The sequence below is a fragment of the Rhinolophus hipposideros genome (assembly GCF_964194185.1).
Source record: "Rhinolophus hipposideros genome assembly, chromosome: X".
NCBI lineage: Eukaryota > Metazoa > Chordata > Mammalia > Chiroptera > Rhinolophidae > Rhinolophus > Rhinolophus hipposideros.
In genome coordinates this window covers 80,776,476-80,803,746 of record NC_138046.1, presented here as the reverse complement: position 1 = coordinate 80,803,746, position 27,271 = coordinate 80,776,476, and the positions used below count along the sequence as shown (strand labels likewise).

The following is a 27,271-nucleotide window of genomic DNA, read 5'->3' as shown; positions in this document are numbered from 1 at the left end:
GCCCTTTTTTCTTTCCATGGCAGTATTACTGGTTTTCTCCCTATCATTTGCTTTCTGTGAAACTTAGTAGTAAAGAGCGTGTGGGCTCTGGAAACAAACTGCTTGTGTTTGAAGCCTGCCTCCGTTACTTTCAAGAAGTGTGATCTTGGGCAATGTAGTTAATCTCTCTGGAGTCAGTAATCTTGTCTGTAAATCAGGGATGATAATAACACCCACCTTACTGGATTGTTGTTAGGATTCAGTAACTTCCTCCAGGTAAAGCTACTAAAATTGTGTCTGGCTCATAGAAAGTGTTGTATAAATTATAAATTAAGATCTTGCTACCCCTCTTTTTTGGGGTCCCTGTTTCCTCATGTTCATGATACAATAATGCTTACCCTGTATGGCTCCTGAAGTGAGGGACCAAATGGATGAGAAAGCATTTTACTAAGAGAAGTTATGCAAGATATAGTGTACTAGCAGGGGTTATAGTATCTAGGACAGGGGTGTCCAAACTGTGGCCCGCAATCCATTGTTAATTGGCCCGAGGCAAATTCCAAAAATATATTTAGTTTACTTAAGTAAATCAGGTGAGGCAATACGTACTTCACCTTGAGTGAGTGGCCCGGCTCTTTGTGTATTTTACTGCCTATGGTCCTTGGTAAAAAACGTTGAAAAAAGTTTGGACACCCCTGATCTAGGACATGTTTTAACAGGGTTTTGGCTGTAGCTGTAATGCAAATTGTGGAAATTAAGGTGTGGATATGATTAGTGACCTTTATATAGCGACTTAGATAGCTTAGACTTCTGGTGGAGAGTGACACCAACCTGTATTCTGGTTGACATTTGGGGGTTTCTCTCACACATATACCTTTAATTTCCCAGACAGTGAAGTATTTCACAGTTCCATGTTACTGTTGACTATTACAATTTAACAGTTATGTGTAGTTAGGTTATAACTGATTATTAATAAAGTCACAGCTAATTTTATTCAGTCAGTCTTTTTAAAGGAATCATAGATAATTTACTGATTTAAAAACATTTTTACAAAAGATAACATTGGACATGCGTCCTATTTGGGAGACCACCTCAGGGATACTGTGGATACCTGATCATGGCATTGTACACCAGAAGCTAAACATTAATGAATGCCAACTATAATTTTATATATATAATGTGATGGTTCAGTGTGAGGTCGGAGGGATAGTGGATGGGGGGAGGGGGGTTCACAGTGTGAGGGATATAAATGATGAACGTCTAAGTATTACCTTGTCTTGTACACCTGAAACTAATAAATAAATAAATAAAAATAAAAAAAAAGATAACATTGTGGCAAGTAATCTTTAATCTTATATTGGAGCTTCGGAATTTCCATGCAAAATCAAAAAACGACCATGTAAAACATCAAAAGTGTGAATAATGAGCCCAGACTGGTCACAATTTCCCCGTCTATAAACTGGAATTGATAATCCTTTCCCTGGTTGTCTGGCAGTACCATTGTATAACTCAAATGTGATAATGAATGTCAAAGTGAGTAAAAATTTATAAAGTAATATGTACATGTGAGTTATAATAACAGTAATAGTAACTATAATGATTATGTATTGGGTATCTGCTTTGGGCTAGATGCTTTTAATAATGAAAGCCAACACTAACTGTAGCGTTATTCCATACCAGATGGTATCCTACCAGCTTTACATGAATGAATTCTCATGACAGCCTTAGGGGGTAAGTACTAGTATCATCATCACCATCCCTGTGGTATAAAGATGACATGACACTGATGTAGTGTTGCTGTGCTGAAGGTCCGGCAAGCAAGCCAAACCTGAGAGAGAGTGTTAGTGGAAAGAAAAGCAGGTTTATTGAAATGCCAGCACTCTGGGAGCATGGCAGACTCCTCTCCAAAGGCCATCCTCCACTCCCAGCACAGCCAAAAGCTTTTATAAGCATGTAAGGAGAGGCAGAACAAAGGAAGGGGAAGTTGGTGAGGCAATTCCTGGAAAAAAGCTCTTCTCAGAATCTGGTTTGTTTCAGTGCTAGGAGTGGATCTTATGCCGATGTAAAAACTTTCAAGTGTGTATCCTGGAGATTTCCTTGAGGAAACAGGATCATTGAGCTTGGTTGCATATGGTCTGGAGTAAACAGAACCATTGAAACTGGCATGCATAGTAAATGTATAGTAAACAGAATGATTAAGGTTTGGCAGAGGGAAGGTAAGCAAAGAAAAGAAAAACTTTCAAAAAATCCCAAGCTGAACTACACTGTTAAATTGAATTACACTAGAGGTTTAAATCTCAAAATAGAAGATATAGTGTCTCCTTTACATAGAAAGAGGTGAAATCACTTGCTCTAGGCCACATAGCCTGTAAGTGGCAGCTCTGGGATTTGAACCCAGGCAGCTTGATTGTGAAATGCAAGTTTGTAACCACTATACTTACTGCATGTTTTCAGATAGAGTCTTTTCAGATTTGTGTGGGGCAATGTTGCTGTTTACTGGTAGTTAACTCGGGCTGAAAATCCTTCCCACTGGCCACGTAGTGACAAGTAAAACACACACACACACACAACACAAAAAATCATACACATACATAAAGAAAGGATGACAACTAACTAAAATGAGTTGAATCCATAAGAATCTGGAATCTATGAGCATACTAAAAAGAGAAAATAAAATCACTAACTCAGTAGAATTGGGCAGATATGCCTCAGACACCAAAACAGTGACAACAGCAAACATTTATTGAGTTCAAGGCCTATTGAGTTTATTAGCCTATTTAGTATGGGTCAAGCACTGTTCTAAATAATTTATGCATATTAGCTCATTGAATCATCACAACTACTGTATGAGATAAATATAATTATTATCATCCTCATTTTACACATGAGATAAATGAGGCATAAGGAGGTTACATATGACGTCCAAGGTCCTAAGGCTAGTAAATGGTAGGTTGAGGATTTACAACCCAGATAGTCTGGCTCCAGAGTCCATTGTGCTCATCCCTCATATAATACTACTTAAGCACATTCACTTATATTATTTCCCAAGGCTAAAGCCTGGGTTGATAAGTATAATAATAACATTTATTGAGTGTTTGTCTTGGTGTAGAATTAACCCCTAGTCATTTGCAGACTGTAAAAGAATTTACGAGACTCTACAAGAGTATCCAGAGAAAAGATTTATTGAAAGTTGAAAAGGGAGAGAGAGAGTTCTGTTTGGAACTGGCAGAAGTTTTGCCAGGGCAGTTCGAGAAGGAGAGCTGCGGAGACAGAAGGGTAAGAGAGAGGTAATGGCAGAAGTTTGCCAGAGCAGTCTGATGGAGACAGCTGCAGAGACAGAGGGGTAAGAGAGATAATGGCAAATGGAGTTGTGCCAGGGCAGAGTCCGATGGGGGACAGCTGCATGGATGAGGAGTGCTGGGGTTTTAAATTTTTCTAAGCAGGATGTAGGGTGCTTGTCAGCTTGCGAGGGGTGTCTGCCGTAATATTTGTGTTCTCTTGGGAACTGTCCTGTTCCCATCTATGATGGATGTCAGCTTGCAGGGGGTTGCTGTTGAGATTGGGAACTGCTCTGTTCCCATCTATGATGGGTGACTGTTAGTTTGTAGGGGGTTGCCGTTACGATTGGGAAATGTTCTGTTCTCTCCTATGATGATGTAAGGTGCTTGCCAGCTTGCAGATGTAGGTGCTAGCCAGGGGAGTCAGAGCCAAGCGGTTAATGTTTGAGGTCATTCCTGTTAGCCCATAAGCTCACTCCTGTTAACTGTTTACCTGTCCCATCCTGCCAGCTCACAAGCCCACTCCCATTAACTCTTTACTTATTTCATCAGTGCTGAGCTCGTGTCAAGCACTGTGACAAGACCCATTACAAAAAAATAATGTATTTAATCTTCAAGACTATTGAATCCTGAGAATCAGGGACTATTTTCTTTAAATCCCCATTTGACAGGAGGAAACAGAATTAGAAAGGATTATATGAATTACTACTACAACCAAAACACCTGGAACTAAGCCTGGTGCATAACAAGTGTCAGGAGGGGGACCCCAACATAAAAAACTAGTATTAGAGCTGACATTTGAACTTTTGTATTTCCTCCACTCAATCCTGTGGCAACAATACCTTCTCAATGTGTTTATCTTCATAGTCCTTCTGGATCTGCCCTCCATTTTTCAGAGTGATTGTGGGGACAGAGTCCCAGAGAGCAGTTTCCAGGTTCTCGACCTCACATGGAAAGGTGCTGATTCGGGTAGTTGATGGCCATAGCTGTGACTAGTTGGCCATCAGCTGTAACCAGTTAGTCATTGGCACTGATATAACTGTCATGGCTCCGCTAGGCTGTTGGTTGGCAGAGAAGCAGATTGCAGATTGCAACTGGCAAGGGGTTTGGGTGGTTGGCAGAGAAGTGGACAGCGGATTGTGGCTAGCAAGTGGGGTTGGTTGGTTGGCAGAGAAGCAGACTGTGGATTGCGCTAGCAAGTGCACTTTAGCAAGCACGGCTGGTGGATTGCAGATCGTGTGGATCCTACTTCCTGTGTCTCGCCTGGCCACCAGCAAGACTGGGGTGCAGAAAAACCCCTCGTTGGGGTACTGGCGGATGTTTGATTTTGTGCCTCGACCAGCCACCATCGAGAATACAGTGGTATGACTCCCCTATCTGTGGCTCTGTTGGTGTTCCTTTTCGGCCTCACCATATCCTGCATCCTTGCATGGGGAGCGGGACCAGAGACCCTGCATTACATATGACACAGAGAGCAGGCGACGGCATCAGCCAAAGCTCTCCGAAGGGCGGTGGAGCAGTTTGTGCATGTGAACACTCAGTTTCAGGAAGTCCGTGAGGAGCAGCGCCGGGAGCAGGAAATGCGAACTGCCTGGGAGAAACGTGACCCCTCAGTGAGTTGGTGGTCCTGTCAAGCCTCCAGATGGCATGCCACCCTATTGGCCAAGGCAAGCATCGCCTGCTTTTTGGTGGTCTGCTGCTGACATAGGCTGCTAGAGTTGTGGACATCTTACATCGGGGCCACCACCTACTCAGATACCTGATGTGGCAAGCAAGATTCCAGCCAGGTAAGAATGATGTTTGACTCTGGGTAGGAGGACATGTGGTCCCCACACAGTGTGTGGTGCTCTGTGTCCACTGTTCTCAGGAGTTGGACCTCCATGGAGGGGTGGGAGGATGTGGATTGTTCTCTGACCAGCATAGAGCCGTGTAGCTGCTGGAGAGCTGGACCCCTGTGGAAGGGTGGGAAGATGTGGATGGCTCTTCAACCAGCATAGGTGGGAGAAAGGGAAGGTCATTGCGGCTGTGTAGGCTGGGAAGTCCTTGCTGGGGCAGCCCAGGTGCAGGACTTGTAATCCCAGGAGGAAATGCTTGCTGAGTTCTCAGTGGAGGATGCGGGTGAGATCAATGTAGTCCCTCACCCCCAGGTTGGGGAGGACTTGGAGCCCTCGCCCTGCAGAGAGGGCATACATTGTGAGGCCAATGCACAGCCCTGGCAAATGACTGTGGACTATGGGGAATTAGCTTCCATCCCTGATTTGATGGACCGCTTGACTGTTTGCTTGGGAATGTAATACCATGTAGTGGAACTGGCGGATGTTTACTTCCTGTGTCTCGCCCGGGCACCAGCAAGACTGTGGTGCAGGAAGACCCCTTGTTGGGGTGCAGGAGGATGTTTACTTCCTGTGTCTCGACTGGCCGCCATCAAGAATACTTTACTTCCTGTGTCTTGACTGGCTTACCTCGGCTGTGAGCCACTATTGTTCTAGCACGGTACCTGAGGAACCCTGGCTGTGCCCCGGACTGGATTGAAACTTTTTCTCGTGAGCTGGGTTCCTGACACAGGACCCCTCGCAGAAGACGCTTGTCATGTAGATTGTGAGGCAAGACCCTGGAGGGGTGGAGTGTGGGGACAGGGTCCCAGAGAGCAGTTTCTAGGCTCTCAACCTCACGTGGAAAGGTACTGGCTCGGGTAGTAGATGGCCATCAGTTGTGACTAGTTGGCCATCAGCTGTAACCAGTTAGCCATTAGCCACTAATACAATTGCCATGTCTATGCTAGGCGGTTGGTTGGTTGGCAGAGAAGTGGACTGCAGATGGCAGCTAGAAGTATGCTTAGCAAGAGCGGGTGGTGGATTGTGGATTGTGTGGATCCTATTTCCTGTGTCTTGCCTGGCCACCAATGAAACTGGGGTGCAGGAAGACTCATCATTGGCGTACTGGAGGATGTTTGCTTTTGTGTCTCAACCAGCAACCATCAAGAATACAGTGGTATGAATCCCCTATCTATGGCTCTGTTGGTGTTCCTTTTTGGCTTCACCATATCCTGCGTTCTTATGCAGGGAAGGGTACCAGAGACCCTGCATTACAGTGATCTTTTTGAAATGTAAATCTAAGCAAACCCCTTTAATGGCTTCCTTTGGTTTTTGGATAAAGTGCCTCAAGAAGGCTAAAGTGGCTACTGCTGTTGGGGAGGAAGGAGTGGTAGGCAAATGACTTTGGAGAGGTAGGCAGGTAGCAGATCTTGTAGGACCTTGGAAGCCATGGTAAAGAGTTTGGATTTTGTTCTGTGATGAGAAGCCACTGGAGGGGTTTGAGTTGGGCAGTGACACGATTTAAATGGCTCTCTGGTTTTGGGAGAATGGTCTGTAGAGTCCAAGGGAGCTGGGAGCCCAGTGAGGAGGCCACTGCAATATCCAGGTAGGAGAGGGTATTGGTTTAGACCAAGTGGTCAGAATCTAGATGTATTTAGAAAGTAAAACTAAACTGCTTTGCTGAAGGACTGGATAGGGGCATGAGAGAAAGTGAGAAATCAAGGATTATTGCTAGGTTGTTGGCCTCATTACACAGTGAAAGGTGGCACTGCTGCTTAAAGAAATGGGAAATATGAGGCAGGGGAGGGGACTCAGAGAAATTGAGAGTTTTTGCTGGCCATTATTGCTGGCCATGATTGATGTGCCTGTAAGAGAAAGAAGCTGTGGGAATTCAGAGGAGAAAGAAAACATTTCCAGGTGAGGTGATCAGGGGAGACTTTCTGAGGAAAGTGACAGATATGCTGTACTATTAGGTATATGGATTTAGTAAAGGGCATGGGTAGAGGTTAGGACAGAGCTTCTCAAATTTCAGAATTTTTGCTTTTTACAGGCACCGTTTGCTTACTGTTTTCTCTGTAAAAGTGACTCACTTTTGAAAAGTTTGATAATTAAAAAAAGGCTTTATACTGGTGCTATAAATTGACTTTAGTTTTCTGTTTCTAAATGCACATTTAAAATAAGCATCTATTAAAGATTTTATTGATTTAATAATAGCTAGCATTTGCTGAGTACTTACTATATGCTGGGCGCAATTCTAAGTGCTGCAAATTGATAATTTCATTTTGCTCCAACACTAATTACTTATAAATCCTGTTCTAAGTGCTTTACATGCACTAACTCATTTAATCCTTGTGACAGTGTTATGCTATAGAAGTATTTTCTTCCCTGTTTTGCAGATGGGGAAGCCATAGTGCAGAGAGGTTAGGCAACTTGCCCAGTGTTGCACAAACAGTGAGTAGCAGAGCTGGACTTTGAGCTCCAGGTCCATATTCTGAACCACTGCCCATTAGTGCTCACCTTTCGCTGCATATGAAGATTACCTGGGGAGTTTTCTTAAAATAATTTTTTATTTTTCAATTATAGATAACATACAATGGGAAGTTTTTTTTAAACTCATGTCTAGGTCCCACCCATGCCAATTAAATCAGAATTTCTGGGGTGGGGCTCCAGCACCTGGGTCTTTGCAAATCTTCTGGGCAGTTCTCATAAAAAGCCAGGGGTGAGACCATCTACCCTATGTAATAAGGCCTCCAATGCCTATATTCATTCCTTAACCACAATACTGTGGGTAACACAAGTTTAGGGCATTTGATGCAGAGAGAAGTGCTCAGGCAAAGGCATGAAGATGTTCATTAGCAGCTCAAAGAAATGCTTGAGGCTCCTTTTACATTGACAGAGGTCCAGGAGTTCATCTATCTGGTGAGGAAGCAGCATCTGGTGAGGAAGCAGCAGCTCACACTGGGGATGTACTCTGCAAAAGGTCACACAGACCTCCAAAATGAGCTTGGATCACCTGGTTCCCGATTAACATACTGTCGGATTTTTCTCCAAATTTAATTTGCTGGCAGATTATCAACTTGCAGTTGCTGAAGTGTGTTGGCCCCTGAAAGAGGAAAGGAAGCCTAGCAACCAATTGCATGGCTTAGCAACCAATTTCCACACTTTAATTACAGAAGATGTGGGAGTCTATCTGCAAAATTGCTACTGCTGGAGCTGGGAAGACAAGTCACAAACTATCCAGGCAATCACTTGCAGGTAGCAAGTAAGGGAAAAGCACCCTGCCACTAACTCACTGGTCACTTACTTGTATCTGGACCTCAGTTCCCCTAACTGTAAAACAGGGATAATTTAAATGGATCAAATGAAAAATGTCTTCACTTTTTCAGCAAATACAGCCTTGGATTCAGATCACTCAGGAGGAACCAATAATGCTAACACCTTGATTTCAGACTTCTGGCCTCTATAACTGTGAAACAATACATTTTTGTTGTTTTGAGCTACCAAGTATATAATACTTCATTTTGGCAGCCCTAAAAAACTAATCCATCAAAAAAAAGAGTTATTTAATTTTGCACCTGAAACTAATAAAATATTGTATGTCATATGTAATTGGAAACGAAAAATTATTTTTAAAAGTTATTTAGTTTTGTATTTGTTACTTATATAGCACTTACCATGTGTATTTGTTTCCTATTGCTGCTGAACAAATTACCACAAACTTGATGGTTTAACACAACAAACGTTATCTTAAAAGTTATGGAAAACAAAAGTCCAAAATGGGTCTCACTAGCTAAAATTAAGGTGCCAGCAAGACTGCATCCCTTTATGGAGGCTTTAAGGGAGAATCTGTTTCCTGCTTTTTCCAGCTTCCAGAAGCTTCCAGCATTTTTGAGCTCATAGCTATCTTCAAAGCCAGCAATGGCTGGTCAAGTCTTTCTCACATCACATCACATCACTCTGACACCAATTCTGCTGCCTCTCTCTTCCACATGTAAGCACCTTTATGATGACATCGAGTCCACTAGATAATCCAGGATAATCTACCTATTTTAAAATTACTGATTAGCAACCTTAATTCCATCTGCTTCCTTAATTTTTTCCATTGTTGTGTAACCTAACATATTCACAGGTTCCAAGGATTATAATGTAGACATCTTTGGGGAACGTTTATTCTGCTTACCACATCACATCTCAGGCACTATTCTAAGTACTTTACGTGAATTGACCTCATTTAATCCTCATAATAACCCTTCTGAAATAGTGAGCATTACTATTTCCATTTTACAGGCAAGGAGACTGAAGCATGCAGAGATTAAGCAGGTTGCTGAAGGTCCCACAGCTAAGAAGTGGTGGAGTTAGAATTTAAGCCGAGGAAATTTAACTCCAGAGTTTATGTTCTTACCCAGCCAAGTATGATGCAGATATCCCAACCAGATTGGAATGGAATCTCATTCAACTGTATTTACCCAGTGCCTAGCACAGTGACAGGCTCACATATCTATCACACTAAATCCAGTAAGTAGGCATTTATTTAAAGGAGAGCAGGTATGTACACTTGATTAGAGGCAGAAAGGTAAAAAGTATCATTAAAAAGAAATAAAATGCCTGGGGTCAGGAGAGGGACCAAGAGGAAGATATTTTTTAAAGATATTTTACAAATGCAAGGTAGTTATTAGTGTTACACCTACCTATATGCTTCCGCCCACCATTTATTTTTACCATCCCAACTCCAAGAACTGTTATGCTTGTTTTATCTGTTAAGAATTAGCTTTGGCTGCTAGTGACAGAAACAAGATATAACAGTGGCGTAAATAAGGTAGACATTTTTTTTTATCATGTGGAAAAGATCAAGAGGTAGGTTGTTCAGGGCTGGTATGGTGACTCCATTATTCTTAGCACGTGGTTTTCATCCTCAAGGTCACAAGATGGCTACTGGAACTCCAGCTGTCACATCCACAATACAGTAGAAAGGGCGAAAATTACACCTACCTACTATCACCATTTTAAGGAGCTTTCCTGGAAGCTCCACCTAAGAGCTTTCACTGACCTCTTATTTGCCACTCTTATGAGCAAAGGAGGCTAAGGCACATTCATACTCAAGAAGAAGGGAAATTGGGTTTTTGGGAGGTGACATGATGCTATATATAGAAAACCCTAAAGACACCACCAAAAAACTATTAGAAACAATCAACGAATACAGTTAAGTTGCTGGCTACAAAATCAACTTACAAAAGTCCATTGCACTCCTGTATACTAACAATGAAATCTCAGAAAAAGAAATACAAAAAACAATTCCTTTTGCAATTGCAGCAAAAAAAATAAAATACCTAGGAATAAACTTAACCAAGGATGTGAAGGACCTATATGCTGAAAACTATAAGACATTTTTGAAGGAAAGTGAAAAAGACACAAAGAAATGGAAAGATATTCCGTGCTCATGGATTGAAAGAATCAACATAGTTAAAATGGCCATATTACCCAAAGCAATATACAGATTTATTGCAATCCCCATCAAAATCCCAATGGCATTTTTTAAAGAAATAGAACAAAAAAATCATCAGATTTGTTTGGAGCCACAAAAGACCCCGAATAGCCAAAGCAATCTTAAGAAACAAGAACAATACTGGAGGTATCACACTCCCTGACTTTAGCTTGCACTACAGGGCTACAATAATCAAAACAGCAAGGTATTGGCAGAAAAACAGACACATAGACCAATGGAATAGAATTGAGAACGCAGAAATAAAACCACATAAATATGGATAGATAATTTTTGACAAAGAAGCTAAAAACATACAATGGAGGAAAGACAGCCTCTTCAATAAATGGTGCTGGGAGAATTGGATAGCCATGTGCAAAAGAATGAAACTGGACTGCTATCTGTCACCATGTACCAAAATTAATTCAAAATGGATGAAAGACTTAAGCATAAGACCTGACACAATAAACTGCATAGAAGAAAACATAGGTACTAAACTTATGGACCTTGGGTTCAAAGAGCATTTTATGAATTTAACTCCAAAGGCATTGGAAGTATAAGCTAAAATAAACAAATGGGACTATATGAAACTTAAAAGTTTCTGCACAGCAAAAGAAACCATCGACAAAATAAAGAGGCAACCGACTGAATGGGAGAAGATTTTTGCAAACAGTGCCTCCGATAAGTGGCTAATATCCAAAATATATGAGGAACTCATGCAACTCAACAACAAAAAGAAAACAACCCAATTGAAAAATGGTCAGAGGACCTGAAGAGACATTTCTCCAAAGAGGACAAGGAAATGGCAAACAGACATATGAAAAAATGCTCAACATCACTAATCATCAGAGAAATGCAAATAAAAACCACAATGAGATATCACCTCACCCCAGTCAGAATGGCTATCATCAACAAGACAAATAGTAACAAGTGTTGGAGAGGCTGTGGAGAAAAAGGAACCCTCATACACTGTTGGTGGGAATGCAGACTGGTGTAGCCGTTATGGAAGGCAGTGTGGAGGTTCCTGAAAAAATTACGAATAGAATTACCATATGACCCAGCAATCCCTCTCCTGGGTATCTACCCAAAAAATCTGAAATCATTTATCCATAAAGACACGTGTGCTCCAATGTTCATTGCAGCTTTGTTTACGGCGACTAAGACATGGAAACAACCAAAATGTCCTTCAATAGATGAATGGATATAGAAGTTGTGGTATATATACAAAATGGAATACTATTCAGTGGTAAGAAAAGATGATATAGGAACATTTGTGACAACATGGATGGATCTTGAGAATATAATGCTAAGTGAAATAAGTCAGACAGAAAAAGTTGAAAACCATATTATTTCACTGATATGTGGTATATAAACCAAAAACAACAAAAGAACAAGACAAACAACTGAGAAACACAAACTCATAGACACAGACAACAGTTTAATGGTTACCAGAGGGTAAGGGGGTGGTAGAGGGTGGAAGATGAGAGTAAGGGGGATCAAATATATAGCGATGGTAGGAGAACTTATTCTGGGTGGTGAACACACAATGGGATTTATAGATGATGTAATACAGAATTGTACACCTGAAATTATGTAGTTTTACTAACAAATGTCACCCCAATAAATTGAAAAATACTTAGCAAATGTTTCAATAAAAGAAAAGAAAGCATAGGTAAATTTCCTTACAGCAGGAATTGTGACATATAGACTGAGGTCATTTGATTGACACTTATTGGTTATATAACTAGTTTTTTTCTGTGCATGCTCTTACCCGGAATACATACAGAAAAACCCATGGGGGTTGGGGTCGGGCAAGCCTTAATGTTCATTCCATTCTAGTTGCATTATAATTAAGCTAGAGTTCAACTAATGGACAGGTTTTGGCAGCTTGTGCATGTGTGAAGAACCAGTTAATACCAGTTGGGTTTTATCTCCTCTTTTTATGACGGTTTAGACATTTTAGATTTATTTCTATAAAATGAGCCTGGGCAGTTCTTTGGGAGGGGATGCAGGCCTAGGCAGTCCCCCTTCAGGTTCACTTTTATTAATCCTTTTCTGCCTCATCAGGTGCTAGTCTGCATGGTCTGCAACAGTTCTGGTAAGGTCCTTCACCATCCTTACAGCTCCTTTCTGCAGTACCTTCAACGTTTCCCCTACCTCCACCCCATAGTTAATCACCATCATCAGAACTAATATATGCCAGGCACTGTGCTAAAGGCCTTTCGTGTATTTGCTTGTTTATTCCTCACAGCAACTTTTTGATATAGGTACTATTATCATTCCTGTTTTCCAGATGAGGAAACAGATCCAGAGGGTAAATTAATTAGTTCAAGTACCTATTTTGCTGCCAGCTGATGTTGGTTTAGGATTTAGGATAGCATATTCCAAACTCTTCTCACTTGGACCTGACACACACACACACACACACACACACACACACACACACACACACACACACAGAGAGAGAAATGTATACACATTTTAAGAAAGGAAAAAACTGTATTAAAATTGTAATACTCAATATATACCAATAACAAAAGATGAATACAAGTCACATTTGACTTCTGCAATTTCAAGAGGTGCTCAAAGTGGTTACCATCACTGTCCAGACACTTCAGATTACGATGAACTACTGCGTGAGCAATGTTGACCAGAGTGTCCACTTGTATACATTTTTTTTGGCAACCCCAGTATATATGGGGATGCCAAAAAAATGTACATATGTGACTTGTATTCATCTTTTGTTATTGGTATATACTGTATTACAATTTTAATACAGTTTTTTCCTTTATTAATAAAATGTGTATACCTTTTTTGGCTATATAGTATATATGTGCTAATATACAAAACTGAAACGAACTTTTCATGAAATAATACCTTTCCTATTAGCAAGTGGTATAGAAAGGTACCAGAAAAATATTGTGAGCATGTGTAGAAAGGGAGATGGTTTTCAACTTGGGATGAAACTTCATAAAAGAGGTGGCTTTTGAGCCTGACCTGGAAGGATGGCTAGGACTTAGACAAAAGGAAATAGGGGGGAAATTCTCAGAGGATATTAAAACAACAAAAAAAATGTGATCTGGAAAATGTGGATATGTAGAAAGACTGAAAAGGATTTAGGTCCAGGATGTGGAGAATTATTGACATCTTGCTAAAGAGTTTGAACTTTTATTTTGGGGGCAATAGGGAGTCATTAAAAGTGTTTCATCAGAGGAGGATCCAGCAATGCTTTAGGGTTCTAACTCTGGCAGCAGTGTGAGAATGGATTGGAGGGCAGCAAAAATGGAGGTAGGGGGACACTTAGGAGGCTGACATGATAGTCCAGAACAGACGTTCCAGGACAGACATAAATGAGGGCCTGACCTGGAGGAGTAGTCATGGGTATGGGAAGGAGGGGACACACAGAAGAAATGTGATAAGGGTAGAGGCAACAGGACTTGACAACTAGTAATATGTATGTGTGTACAGGCGAAGCCTTCTCTCCTCCTTCCTGCTTTGCTCCTCACCTCAGTCTGATGAACTCCGGGAATCCACCCATACCAGTTAGAGGAAGCATGGGTGTGGGTGGGTGGCTCCTGCTGTGCAACGGGTGCAGAAGAGGAGGTTGCACATCATAGGCAAGCCAGGAGTCCAGGCTGGATGGAGCCAGCTCGTCCTGTTGCCATAGAATTTCAGAAGATTATAGAATTTTAGAGCCAGAAAGGGAACTTAGGCTCCTGCTGTGAGGATGTCCTACTGTGAGGAGGGGCCGCATAAGTATGGAGGAGTCTAGCAAGGAAGGAGCCTTTAGGAAAGGCCTGAGCCTTGATCTCTTAAGCTTAACTCTTCCCCCTTCCTCCTCCTTTCCGTTTTCCCCATCCACCTCCTCTCCCTTTTCTCCTTTCTCCTCATCCACCATTGCTTCTTTCTCCTCCTTCTTTCCACTCCTTTTTTTCTCCCTTTGTCTCTTCCTCCTCTTTCCTCTCGTCTCCCTTCTCTACCTTTTCTACTTATCCATCTCTTCATTTTCCTCCTCCACTTTTTCACCCTTACTCTCCCTCCTTCACTTCTCCCTTCTCTCCCTGACCTTCCTCAGCACCTTCACAAAAAAAAAAAAAAGTTTTCCTTGAAGTTCAGGAGACAGTACTTGAAACCTGAGAGGTGACTCAAGACATCCCAACTTAGGGGTTGGGGGACGGGGCAAGGCCCCTAGGAGGAGCCCTACCTTCCATTAAATAGATTCCTTGCCAGCTTTACTTTGTAATATTTTTCCTGGTCAATCACTCCTTTGGCTGGAGAAGTCCCTTCCTTTTTTTTCTCCACCTCTCTGGAGAATGACTGAACAGAATGTTTAGCAGTTTCCCCCAGTGCAGTGAAGGTCTGTGTGAGGTCTGCCTTCAGCCCCAGCTCTTCCTTCTTCACTTCTTTGCTCTGTTGGCCTCTCATTTCTATCAGTGTGGTCCATGGACCACTAGTATCCATATCACCTTGGGGTCTGTTAGAAATGAAGAGCATCAGGTGCCACCCCAGACCTACAGAATATTCAGTTTAACAAAAACATCTGTGAACATTAAAGATTGATTTGAAAACCACTGCTCTGCATAGACTACATCCCTCTATAGACACAGTCATTCCTAGAGCAACCCATTCTGTATTTGCCAGAAACTGTGGAAGGTAAAGAAGCCCTGGAGGGCAGGGGTTACCACTCCTCTGATGTCTGCAAAGGCTAGGCGGGGGGGTCTGGCGCTAAAAGAGGCTGTTGCCTCCCAGCTCCAGCTGATTGTTGCAAGGTGGGAATATGAGCCCTGGACTGCCAGACCATCCCATGTTTGAGAGAGCTTGGAATTCCAGATTTGTATATGAAAATCCTGATTTCAAAAAAAATACATAGGTGCAAATGACAAGATTACATTCCTTTTTATTGCTGAGTAATAGTCCATTATGTACTATTACTCAGCAATAAAAAGGAATGTAATCTTGTCATTTGCACCTATGTATCTATATATATGTATATGTATCTATGTATATATCTATATTATACATATATATACATATATTTATATTGCTCAAACAGTAGTTCACCGTAATCACAAGTGTCTGGATGCTGATGGTAACCACTTTGAGTACCTCTTGTAATTGCAGAAGTCAAACGTGACTTGTATTCATCTTTTGTTATTAGTGTATATTGAGTATTACAATATTACAATATTGCAATTTTAATACAGTTTTCCTTTGTTAAAATGTGTATACATTTTTTTGGCACCCTCTGTATATGTAATATATATCACATCTTCTTTATCCATTCATCTATCTATTGATGGGCACCTATGTTGCTTCAGTTTCTTTGCTACTCTAAATAATGCTGCAATAAACATATGAACAAACAGGTGCATATGTCTTTCAAATTAGTATTTTCATTTTCTTAGGATAAATACCCAGAAGTGTAATTGTTGGGTTGTATTGCAACAACATGGGTGGACCTAGAGAGTACTATGCTAAGTGAAATACATCAGACAGAGAAAGACAAATACCATATGATTTCCCTTATATGTGGAATTTAAAAAAAATAACTAAAACAGTGAACAAAGAAAACAAAAACAGACTCTCAGAAACAGAACAAACTGATGGTTGCCAGAGAGGGTGGAGTGGGGGGATGGGTGAAAAAAGTGAAGGAGTATAAGAGATACAAACTTCCAGTTATAAAATAAATAAGTCATGGAGATGGAGTGTACAGCACAGGGAATATAGTGAATAATATGGTAATAACTGCACAGTGATAGATGGTTACTAGACTTAGTATGGTGATGACATCGTAAGGTATATAAATGTTGAATATAACATTTGAAACTAATATAATATTGTATGCCAACTATACTTTAATAGAAAATCATATATATATACATATATATGTGTGTATATATATATATATATATATATATATATAAACATATTGTTTAACATCCAACAAACTTAAAACACTTCTGTGGATTATTGTCAAGACTTGCAGTTTACATACAGCCTCTGATGTAGTCTAGGTTTGTTTATTTGTTTTTAGCAGCAGGAACTCTTTTGATCAATCAGAATCTTACCTGGAAGCTTTATGTATTAAGCAGATGAAAGGAGAACCACTCTGGTTGAAGTAGGACCCAAAGCTCCTTCCACTCACCCTCCCCATGTCCTCTAGGACAAGAAATGGCCTCTGAAGGATCCTCCCTACACTCTATAAAAGTACAGGTCAGAAAGCACTGAGAGATTCTGACACCATTTGACAGATGAAGAGACTGAGTGGCTTGTCCACGATCACACAGCAATTTAGCAGTCACCGGACTCCCAGTCCAGCGCTCTTCTCATCTCTGCTCGCTGACTTTTTTGCATGGTTCTCTAGTGAAGCCTTTTATTGATGGGGGATTTATTCTACAATATCACTGGCAGGTGCTCTTCCAGACTCTGCTTGGATGCCTTCAATGATGGGAAGCTCATCGCTTTATAAGGTTGGACATTAACATGTGTGTTTGGCTTCCCAGAGAATCCTTGAGCAGATACATATTGTTCATGAGCTTTGCAGGTCCTGAATCCACCCAAGTGGTTTAAGTAACACTTCTGCTCAAATGGGGGTTAAATCTGATCAACTAATTGAAACTCCTCATGCAGTTATTTCAGCTGCTGCCTTCGTACTGAAAATGAGAAGTGGACTGAAAATTCCTTAGATAGACACGAAGTTTGTTTGAGGCTAAAAGCGTGGCATTGGGAGAAAGAGAAGGAGGTAAAGAGGAAACAGCTGAGTGCTAGGAAAAGGGGGTGGATGTGAAGAACTTGAAGTCATTTCACTTATATAAACTTGAGAGTAGTCAAGAGCCCATAGAAAGCTTAGAGGAGGGGAGTAACTAGTGGGTCCCTACCAGAGAGGAAGGAGCAGGTTTTTCATTTGGTTGGTCCCTATTATCAAGCTAAAGTGTCCTTGGGGGGAGGCTGTTTGTCCAAGGCCCCCAGTGTGGTGCTTTCTTGTAGCAGCCCATTGAGCAGCATCTTACTTTGTCTCCCGGCTCTGCCTCCTGAGGCTTAAAGAAAGACAAGTGTGGTCACTTCCTCCCTGCTCTTCCCCGAGCTGCTTGAAGCTAATTCAATAGCTTCCTTCAGGTGCTCTTGGAGTCCATGGGTTTTTATTCCGGCCCTGGGCTGCGAGGTCAGGGAGCTGCTTGGGAAATTTCAGGATGAGGAATTGCATTCCTAGGTGAATGACTGTCCTAGCTGGTGTTTCCACAGAGAAGTGGAAGCCCACATGCCAGCAAACCTTCTTCCCCAAATTCCAAACCCTGGCTGCCATCAACATCTTTAACTATTATGTTTCCAAATATATATGAACATGTTTTCTGTTCTTTTTTGGGCAAAAAATTATTACCTCAATGACTCCAACATAGTGGCAGGAGTTTGCTCTAGACCTGGGCACCTCACACTTTAATGTGTATGTGAATCACTGGGAATTTTTGTGAAAATGCTGATGCTGAGTCAATAGGTCTGGAGTGGACCTGGTATTCTTCAAGTCTAACAAGATCCCAGGTGATGCTGCTGCTGCTGCTGCTGGTCTGAGACCCACACTGAATAATAGCAAGGGGCTAGGTGTCCCTGAGTATTCACCTAGCTAGATTTTTCTTCTCTAAATCTAAACTATATTATATTTGGATAAACTGTATACCTATACATCCTTTTCCTATTACAGTAACATCTTTCTTTCAATTATTTCCTGTGTTAGCTTATTTGGGATGACATCTATCATGTTTCTCAATTCTTCCTCTCCTGCCTTCACAACATTTGGCTTCTTGGAAGTACGTGCCATCTGCCTCTGCCACCCACTATCCCCCCCCTTTTTTTCCTTTCATCTCCTGACATTATGGCCCTGCCTGCTTCTCTGATATGATCTCCCACCACTGTCTTAAACTTAAGTACCTTATGCCATGTTGGCCTTCTTCTGCTCGTTGCACACGTGAGTCTCATTTCTGTCTCTGGGCCTTTGCTTCTGTTGTTCCTTCCCATTTGGAATGGTCTTCCTCCAGATCATTGCATGGCTGGTTTCTTATCATTCTGATGTCAACTCAGATGTCACCTCCCCAGAGAGGCCTTCCTTGGCCACCTAGGTAAAACAGTGTTCTCCTTTCTTGACTACCTTCTATTATATCACCCTATTTGTTATTTTTATAATAACTGTTCAGTACCTAACATTACTTCATTTATTGGTTTTGCGGTTCAATGTCTAAATCTCTCCATTAGAATATAAGCTCCTTGAGGATAGAGACCTGGTCTGTCTTGTTCACTACTGTATCCCTAGTACCTAGAATAGAATTTGGCACATAGTAGGTGCTTTATACATAATTCTTGGCAACATTGTCTTTCTGGACATTCTTTCCCACTCATTGAAGACTTGAGCTCCTGGATCATCACTTGTCTTCATTTTTCTCCTGTCTAACATCAATATTCTTATAAATGGCCTGCCCATTCAACCCTGGCCTCATTTTCAACAACCTATTTCTTCACCCCACCTCATCTAGAAAACTCCTGTGGTAACCCACTCGATCATGTCATAGTGAGCAACTAACTGAATTGCCTCCAGAATCTCAATTTCAAGTATCTCTCTGATCACTGTCATGTTCTTCCAGCTCACTTACTCTGGTACTTCTAGCCCGACAACTCTATTGCCCATTTCTTTTCCCAGTGTATTTTCCTGACATCACCCCACCCGCCCCCATTCCCAGACTCAACCCAACCACCTATCTTCTCCAGACCTGTCCTTGAGCACTAAAATGGACTGGAGAAAATTTCTACAGCTGGGCTGATTGAGTTTGCTTTACCACAAGCCTCAGTCGGGGACTCAACACTTCCAGTAAACCCTACTATGTGACCCTAATGTGATTGCTTTTTTAAACTCTCTAAGACAGTGGCTGTGAACCTCAGTTTCACATTAGAATCATCTTATAAAAATGGATCTTATAAAATCGTGATGCCCAGGCTATACCTCATTCTAATTAAATCATAATCCCTGAAGGTGGGATTTAGATAGCAGTGTTTCTTGAAGTTCTCCTGGTGATTCCTATGTGTAGCCATGGTTGAGTACCACTGCTCTGAGAAGACTACTTCATCCTTGCTCCTCCCTCATATAACTTCCAGTGACTCCTCCTTCCACATGCCTCTCTCAGCTTCATCTCTTTATATGTGGTATATATAAACCAAAAGCCACAAAAGAACAAGACAAACAAATGAGAAACAAAAACTCACAAACACAGATAATAGTTTAGTGGTTACCAGAGGGTAAGGGGCGTGGGGGGAGGGAGATGAGGGTAAGGGGGATCAAATATATGGTGATGGAAGAAGAACTGACTCTGGGTGGTGAACACACAATGGGATTTATAGATGATGTAATACAGAATTGTACACCTGAAATCTATGTAATTTCACTAACAATTGTCACCCCGATAAATTAAAAAAAAAAGGAAAATAGAATTAATTTTAGGGTCATTCCCTTCTCTTTCATTTACCAACTCTACAAGCCCACCAGCACCTGCACTCTCACCCATTTTCTCTGTCTTCTTGCTAGAGTGCAGGAAGTGGCCCTGTTATTCTCATTGGCAAATATCTCCTCTTATGCTCTGGCCCCCATCCCTTCTCACCTTCTCAAGGACTTTGCTCCTGCAGGTAACCCCTCTGATATACCATTGCTTCTCAGACTTTAATGTACATACAAGTCACCTGGGGATTAGTTAAAATGCAGATTATGATTCAGTAGGTCTGAGATGGGGCCTGAGGTTCTGGATTTATAACAAGCACCCGAGTGTTGATGATGCTGTTGGTCTGTGGACCATACTTCAAGTAGCAATGTCCTATACCATCACCCTCTCCTTCTCATTCCCATAATCGTATAAGCATGCTTATAACCTCACATTAAAAGAAAAAAAACCACTTAACTTCAAATACCCATTCAAATATTACCCTATTTCTCTTATTCACTTCAGAGCAAAACTTCTCAAAGAGTCATCTACTTGTCTCCACTTCTTTACCTTCATTTTTTCTTTTTTCCCCTCATTGATTCCCCAACTCACCTCAATATGACTTCTATTACCCTTGTGCAAATGAAGCTACTCTTGTCAAGGCCAACGAGGACGACCATGTTGCCAATACAGTGGACATATCTCTCATTATCCATTCTGCTCCTCAGTATCATTCCTTAAAACTTTTTTCACCTGAATGTGATTTCTCCTGTTTTTCTTTCTACCTTACTGACAACTATTTTTCAGTCTTCATTTTTTACCCCTCCTTCTCTACTCAACTTTAGTCTATTGTTTGAGAGCCTCAAGGCTCAGCCCACGTTCCTTTTCTGTCTACACTCTCTTCCAAGATGACCTCATCCCATCTTGTGTCTTTAAATATCATCTATATGAGGATGACTGCAAAATTTATATCTCCAGGCAGATCTTCTCTCCTGACCTCCAGGCTTGTGTATCCAATTGTCTTTGTGATACCTCCTCTAATAATATGACTAATGGACAGCTCACAGTACATCCAAAATTGAAGCCTTGATTTCCTCCCCTCCTCAAACCTTATTCTAATCTTCCCACATCTAGTCTAGTGCTTATTCTAGTCTTTCTGCATCAGCAAATGGTGCCACCATTTACCCAGTTGTTCAAGCCAAAATCCTAGTCATCCATAATTACTTCTTCTTTTCCCTCACACTCTACACCAAACTCATCACCAAGATTTTTTTGTTTCTACCTCTAAATAAAATATATCTCAAACACAGTCATAATGATGTTTTGGTCAAGGACACACCACATATATGAGTAGTGAAGTGGGAATACTTTTCTGTGATTCCCCAAATGATGTAGGGAACTTTTGAGTGAGTGAGTGCTGGGATCGTGTCTCGTGAGACCAAAGAATGGAAACACGGATCCAGGAGAGGCAAAGAGTTTTAAAAAGAGGATAGTTTATTAGAGACAGGAGAAGAGGTTGCGGCTCCTGAGTGGGAGGGGGTCCCAAATGGGAGTGCCTAGTGACTGAGGCAAAAGCTCTTATGTTTATACCTTTCCTTGCCTGCTTGGGGAAGAAGGCTGGAGCCTTCTAATAGAATTCATCTGTTAGGTTTGTCCTGTTTGCTCATCCTGAAGGGATTAATGAAATAACCCATTCCTATCTATCAGATCTGCTCCTTTGTCCGGCCAGAAAGGATTTGAGATTATCTATTAACCTCAAGGGTATTCTTATGTCTCTGTCCTGGAGTGAAGGAGACATTCCAGGACCTGGAGTTTCAGGATATGGCTGCTTTTTTGTTTATTCCACAAGGGACCCCCTGTCTACCTAGTAACATACTAACTATCCTGTCTCAGTAGTTTCATAAGATTATAATGCTGAACAATTCCTATTGCATGGTGATGTTATAGCCATCCTGACATCATAGCACAGCACCTTACATGTTTGTGGTGATGCTGGTGTAAACAAATATATTGTGCTGCCATTCATATAAGAGTATAGCACATAAATTATGTATAGTATATCATACTTGATAATGATAATAAACGACTATGTTACTGGTTTATGCGTTTACTGTGCCATATTTTTTATCACTATTTTTAGAGTGTACTCTTTCTACTTATGAAAGAAAACATTTGCTGTGAAACAGTATGCCATGTTATGCTGACAGAAGCCTCATGCATCTCATGTTTACCGCGTCTCTTGATTGCATCATTTTTTATGTTTGACTTAATCTCGTGTTGTTTTGTATGGTAACATGCTGTTCAGATCGTAGCCTAGGAGCATTAAACTATAACATGTTGCTTAGGTGTGTAGTAGGTTATATCATCTAGGTATGTGTGAGTGCATGCTATGATATTCGCACAATGAGGAAATTACCTAACAGCATATTTCTCAGAAAAGTATCCCCATCGTTAAGTGGTGCATGATTGTATTTTTACCTCTATCATCTTTAGTGTCCTTTCTGTCCAAGTTACATCATCTCTCTCCTGGATGATTTTAACATCATCAACCTCTTATCCCTCTTTCAATCTGTTTACAGCAAAGCAACCTGAGTGGTCTTTTACAAATATAAATCAGATTAACTCATTCTGCTGCTTAAAACCCCTCATTTCCCTCTCTCCTTATTGTTCTCAAAATGAAATACAAATTCTTTACTATGATTTGTGCCAAATTTGTTTCCTACAACTCTTCTTTCTCTCTAGATTTCACCCTCATTGTGCTTCCAATTCCTAGGGCACTCTAAACCTGTTCAATCCTTTTGACTTTTGGACGATCTGTTTTCTGTGCCTGGAATACTTTCGCCCTACCTCTTTACATGGCTGGCTCACTTTAAGCCTGTAGGCCTCAACTTACTAAATGTCATGTCCTTGGAGAAGCCTCCTTTATCTAAATTCTGTCTTTCCTCCCCCATAGTTACTCTCTGTCCTTTCACTTTCTTTCATAGTACTCATCACCAACTGCATTAACGTAATTATTTACCTCATTTACTTTTATGAAATATAAATCAGAAAATGAATGGTGTCTGTTTTGTTCATGGCTATATGATTAGTGCCTAACACACTGTGTCTTGCACATAGTAGGCACACATGTTTATTGAGTTTATAAATGAATAAAAATAGCTAGTGATATATGTACCAAACATCATTTTGTCAAGACAACACAGGTTATAATGTAAATATTATAGCATTATAGTAGTTGTTTGTGTACTTTTAATTTTTATCCTTTTTCACTACTGCATTCTACTTACTGTCAGGAATCAAGGATCTGAGTTCTCATTCCAACTCAGCCACTTACTTACTCTGTGACTTTGGGCATCCTTTTCACTCTTGGGGGCTACATTTTCTCATCTGTAAAATGAGAAGGTTGGAGGAGATAATCCTTAAGCTCTTTGACAACTCTAATATCTATGGATAAGTGATTGCTTAACACTATTAGGTATACAACAATTAGTGTGTTCATTGTGTAATTCACAACGAGACTCAGAGAAGCTGGGTACTTACCCAGGTTATCCACCAGTAGTGAATTCAGTTTTTTACTCAGTTCTGCACAAAGCCACAGCCACAGCAGGTAGGGACCAAAACAATGGCTTGGATGAAGTGGGGACAGTTTACTAGAAAGTAGAGGACAATAAGGTTGTGTGTGTAGCATGCCAGTGATGTCTTCATACAAGTCACCTTTAGGCTCTTCTTTCTGATGTCATATTTTAATTCCCTCTTGCTGAAACTATAATCTCTGTTTTTGGAATCTTATTCTTGCTTGACCTTCCCTGTGGGTTAGGAGGCTTGGATTCTTGTTTGGCTGTGCTACCTTGAGCAAATGTCTTTCAGTCTCTGGGCTTCAGTGTTCATGTTTGTAACAGGAGGCTAATTAACATTCCCTGTCATGCCTACCTTACCGGGTTATTGTAAGGATTATATGGAATAATAATAGGTTTGAATGTGACCAACAATGTCAACTCTAAGGAGATGCAAAGGTGCCAGCCTGGGTTGCATTGCCCAGAGTTAGGGGTACCATGAAGAGGTGGGCGCTTTCTCCATTTGCCTGTTTTGCTGATGTTCATTTGACTCATTCTCAGCAAAATAAGCACATGGAAATTTCATCCACCAACAAGCTACCTTTCATATTCCCGAAGGTGTGAGGGAGAATCTTGGAACGGGGTGTGTGTGTGTGCGTGTGTGTAAGTGATACAAATAAGCGTGGAAAGCTTCAGAGGGTAAAGTGGATTTTTTTTTTTAATGTGACCTTAGACAAATCCCTTCCTACTTACACTTCTCTATTTACTGATCTGTAAAATTGAGATATTAATGCCTGCCTCCATAGGGTTGTTCTGAGAAGTGAAAGTGATCATGATAATGAAAGCCCTAAGAAAGTACCCTCTAGGAGAGAAGGCCCCAGGGGAGTATGCAGAGGGAGGGCTGGGGGAAGGGTGGCAGGAGAGTGCTGGCATGGCTTCACTGGGGCAGGATCTTATTATTCCGGAGGTTGGCCCAACATCTCTGGCAACTTTGGAGAGGACTTTTCGCTGATTCGACACAATTAGGGAGCCCCACAATAAACAGCATCTAACTCCAGTACGGTGGGAGGCAGGCAGAGGTGGCAGCTCTCCTCTCCAGACAGAGGTTATTCAACCCCCTCTTCTCCCTGCACCCCACTTCCCAGTTTTCAAGCCTTGGCAGGGGACAAAGGCAGTGGGTTGGGACCCCCCTCCACTTCCACGGCGGCCAAGCACTGCCAGAGCTGCGGGACAGAGAAGCAGAGCCTGCCGGCTGGGATGGAGCAACCTGACTGAAGGCGAGGTCCAGGGTGGAGGGGATTGGGCTGTAGGGCTGTGGAGGAGGGGAGGTAGAGGGGGCGCTGGGGTTTTCGCGAGCTCCAGCCCTGCCAGTCCAGCCAGCTCAAGACAATCCGCGCCAGTCACTGGGGCCTCTGAGAAGCCGGACTTCACCCGCACCATGCAGTGGATAAGGGGCGGAACAGGAATGGTGAGTGCACATAACGCTGGCTTCCCCTGCTTGAGCCTCAGTCCCCTAGCCCCACCCCCAGCTTCTCCACCAGCCGCCATGCAATGAGACCCCTAGCCTCTGCCCACCGCCCTCCCCGCTGTCCTTGAGACACCAGAGCTTGCTGTGGCCATTTTAAGAGCTCTTGCTTGCCTGACTGCTGAAGAAAGCCCCCGCCGCCAATTCTCCTCCGCAATCCAACTGCCTCTTCCCCCACCCCAGAGATTGGGGTGGGATTGTAGTGGGGGTCATCCGGAATACCAGAAAGGCAAGGGGGCTGGCAGCGAGGCTCTGGGAGCAGAGAGGCTCGAAGGCTGCAGGCCAGCTGGCATGGGGTTGGGAGGGAGGGGGCAGTCACAAAGCCTGGGATTGTGGATAAAGCAGTATGGAGAGCTGCATAGATTGCATGTTACCCCTTGCTCTGGTCAGTCCCAGGGCATGAGGGCTAGATTGCCACTATCAGGGAAGCTGCCTCTGTGAGCCCTGGATCCCTTCATTGCCTGGGTAAGGGTCACTCTGTCCATAGTTGGGGATTTTTCAAGGGAAGACAGCTGCAGAAATCCTTATCCTGGGAATGGGTCTGGACCCCATTCATTTAAGAGAGCTCCCCCCCCCCACAAGGAGTGTGTGCCTGTGTGTGTTTAGTACCATCTTCCAACAGTTCATTTTATGCCATGTTGCTACCTTCTCCACCTGGAGACCTTGGAATGACATCCCTTGCAGAGATGAAATGGTGACTGCATCTCGATGCCTCTCTGACTCAGCCAGGTGTAGCTCGAGTCTGGTCAGGGACTCTGGAGAGTGTGAGGCCCCTATGCCTTTGTCCTCAACTGGGAAGCATTGCAAGAGGGTCTTGGAGGGCAGTTGGGTTGGGTCAGCAGGCACTGATGGCCATGCCAGCCCACACTTCTGCACTGCCACCCACAGCCTGCAGCTGAAGGAAAGTAGCCTAAAGCAGTTGGGCAAAAATGGATGTTTAACTCCTTTTTTGCTCCCATTCTGGAAGGGAGGAGGAAATCTGGCCTGGGCTAGGACTGTATTCAGAGGAGCCATGCTATTCCTTTCCTCGGGGTTTCCCTTATACCTCTGTTTCAGTGGTTCTTGAAGGCATCCAATTTATATTCCTATATGCCAAGGCTTCAAGAGATTCTTTTTCCCAGACATCCCTCTTTCCCCAGGGTCCCATCAAGACTATTTCAAATGTTTGCAACATGGCATAAAATGGCATAAAATTTCAAATTTAGCAACATGGCATAAAATGAACTGTTGGAAGATGGTACTAAACACACACAGGCACAAACTCCTTGTGGGGGGGGAGCTCTCTTAAATGAATGGGGTCCAGACCCATTCCCAGGATAAGGATTTCTGCAGCTGTCTTCCCTTGAAAAAGCCCCAACTATGGACAGAGTGACTATAAAAGGTCAGAGCAGGAAAAGTCCTTCAATTCCTTGTCATCCATACAGGAAAGCTGAGACCCAGAGAGTGGGAGAGACTCACCCAGGGTCACACAGCTCCATGAAGGCAAAGCTGAGTCTAGCACAGGAGTCTCCTGACTTTCTATCACTGTCCTTCCCCACTGCTCCACAGAATCATCAGTTCAAATGGTGCTGAGAGAGGCAGAAAGGAACAAAGAGTCATGATCTTGGGAAAGGACTTCCTTTAGGATGAACTAATGCCATGAGAAATTTGAAGTTTTGCCATTGTGAAAGAGAACAGAAAATAACAGGCACCTTGTGGAGACTATATAATTAAAGATTGACTGATGGGGAAATCTTATAATATTTTTATGGTACTGAAGTGGCAAATATTCTACAATGAAAGCCTTTTTTTAACTGTCATAATTCAACTGATAGGAGTAGTAAACTCTTTTAGCCTGGGAGGCAGGAAACCTCTAGTCTTAGCCCTGCTACTGTTTGATAAGAATGCATTGGACCTCAGTTTTCTCACTTGTTAAATAAGGCTATTAATGATCACCAAAAATTCCTTCCAGATCTGAGATTCTTAGATTCCTAGAAGTAAATGTTCGATAAAATTTAACTACCATGTTTCCCCGAAAATAAGACCTAACTGGAAAATAAGCTCTAGCATGATTTTTCAGGATGACATCCCCTGAACATAAGCCCTAATGCGTCTTTTGGAGCAAACCTTAATATAAGATCCAGTCTTATTTTCGGGGAAACACGATAGTAGCTCATGATGAACAAAAATAGGGAGTGTATATTTAGCCAC

The 27,271-nt window shown here is 42.0% G+C and overlaps 1 protein-coding gene across 5 annotated transcripts in view; it reads left to right on the top strand.

The window, feature by feature from the left end:
* The window catches only part of ARHGEF9 (Cdc42 guanine nucleotide exchange factor 9), a 363,131-nt gene that overhangs the window by 153,967 nt on the left and 181,893 nt on the right, over positions 1-27,271 (top strand). The window contains exon 1 of one of the 5 annotated variants that reach the window (XM_081042541.1): positions 24,619-25,024. The exons of the other annotated variants lie outside the window; for them this stretch is intronic. Within the exon in view, the coding sequence (XP_080898667.1) occupies positions 24,995-25,024 (30 nt within the window). The 5' untranslated portion in view covers positions 24,619-24,994. Of the gene's footprint in view, positions 1-24,618; positions 25,025-27,271 lie in introns of those variants that run through there. 5 annotated transcript variants of the gene reach the window in all.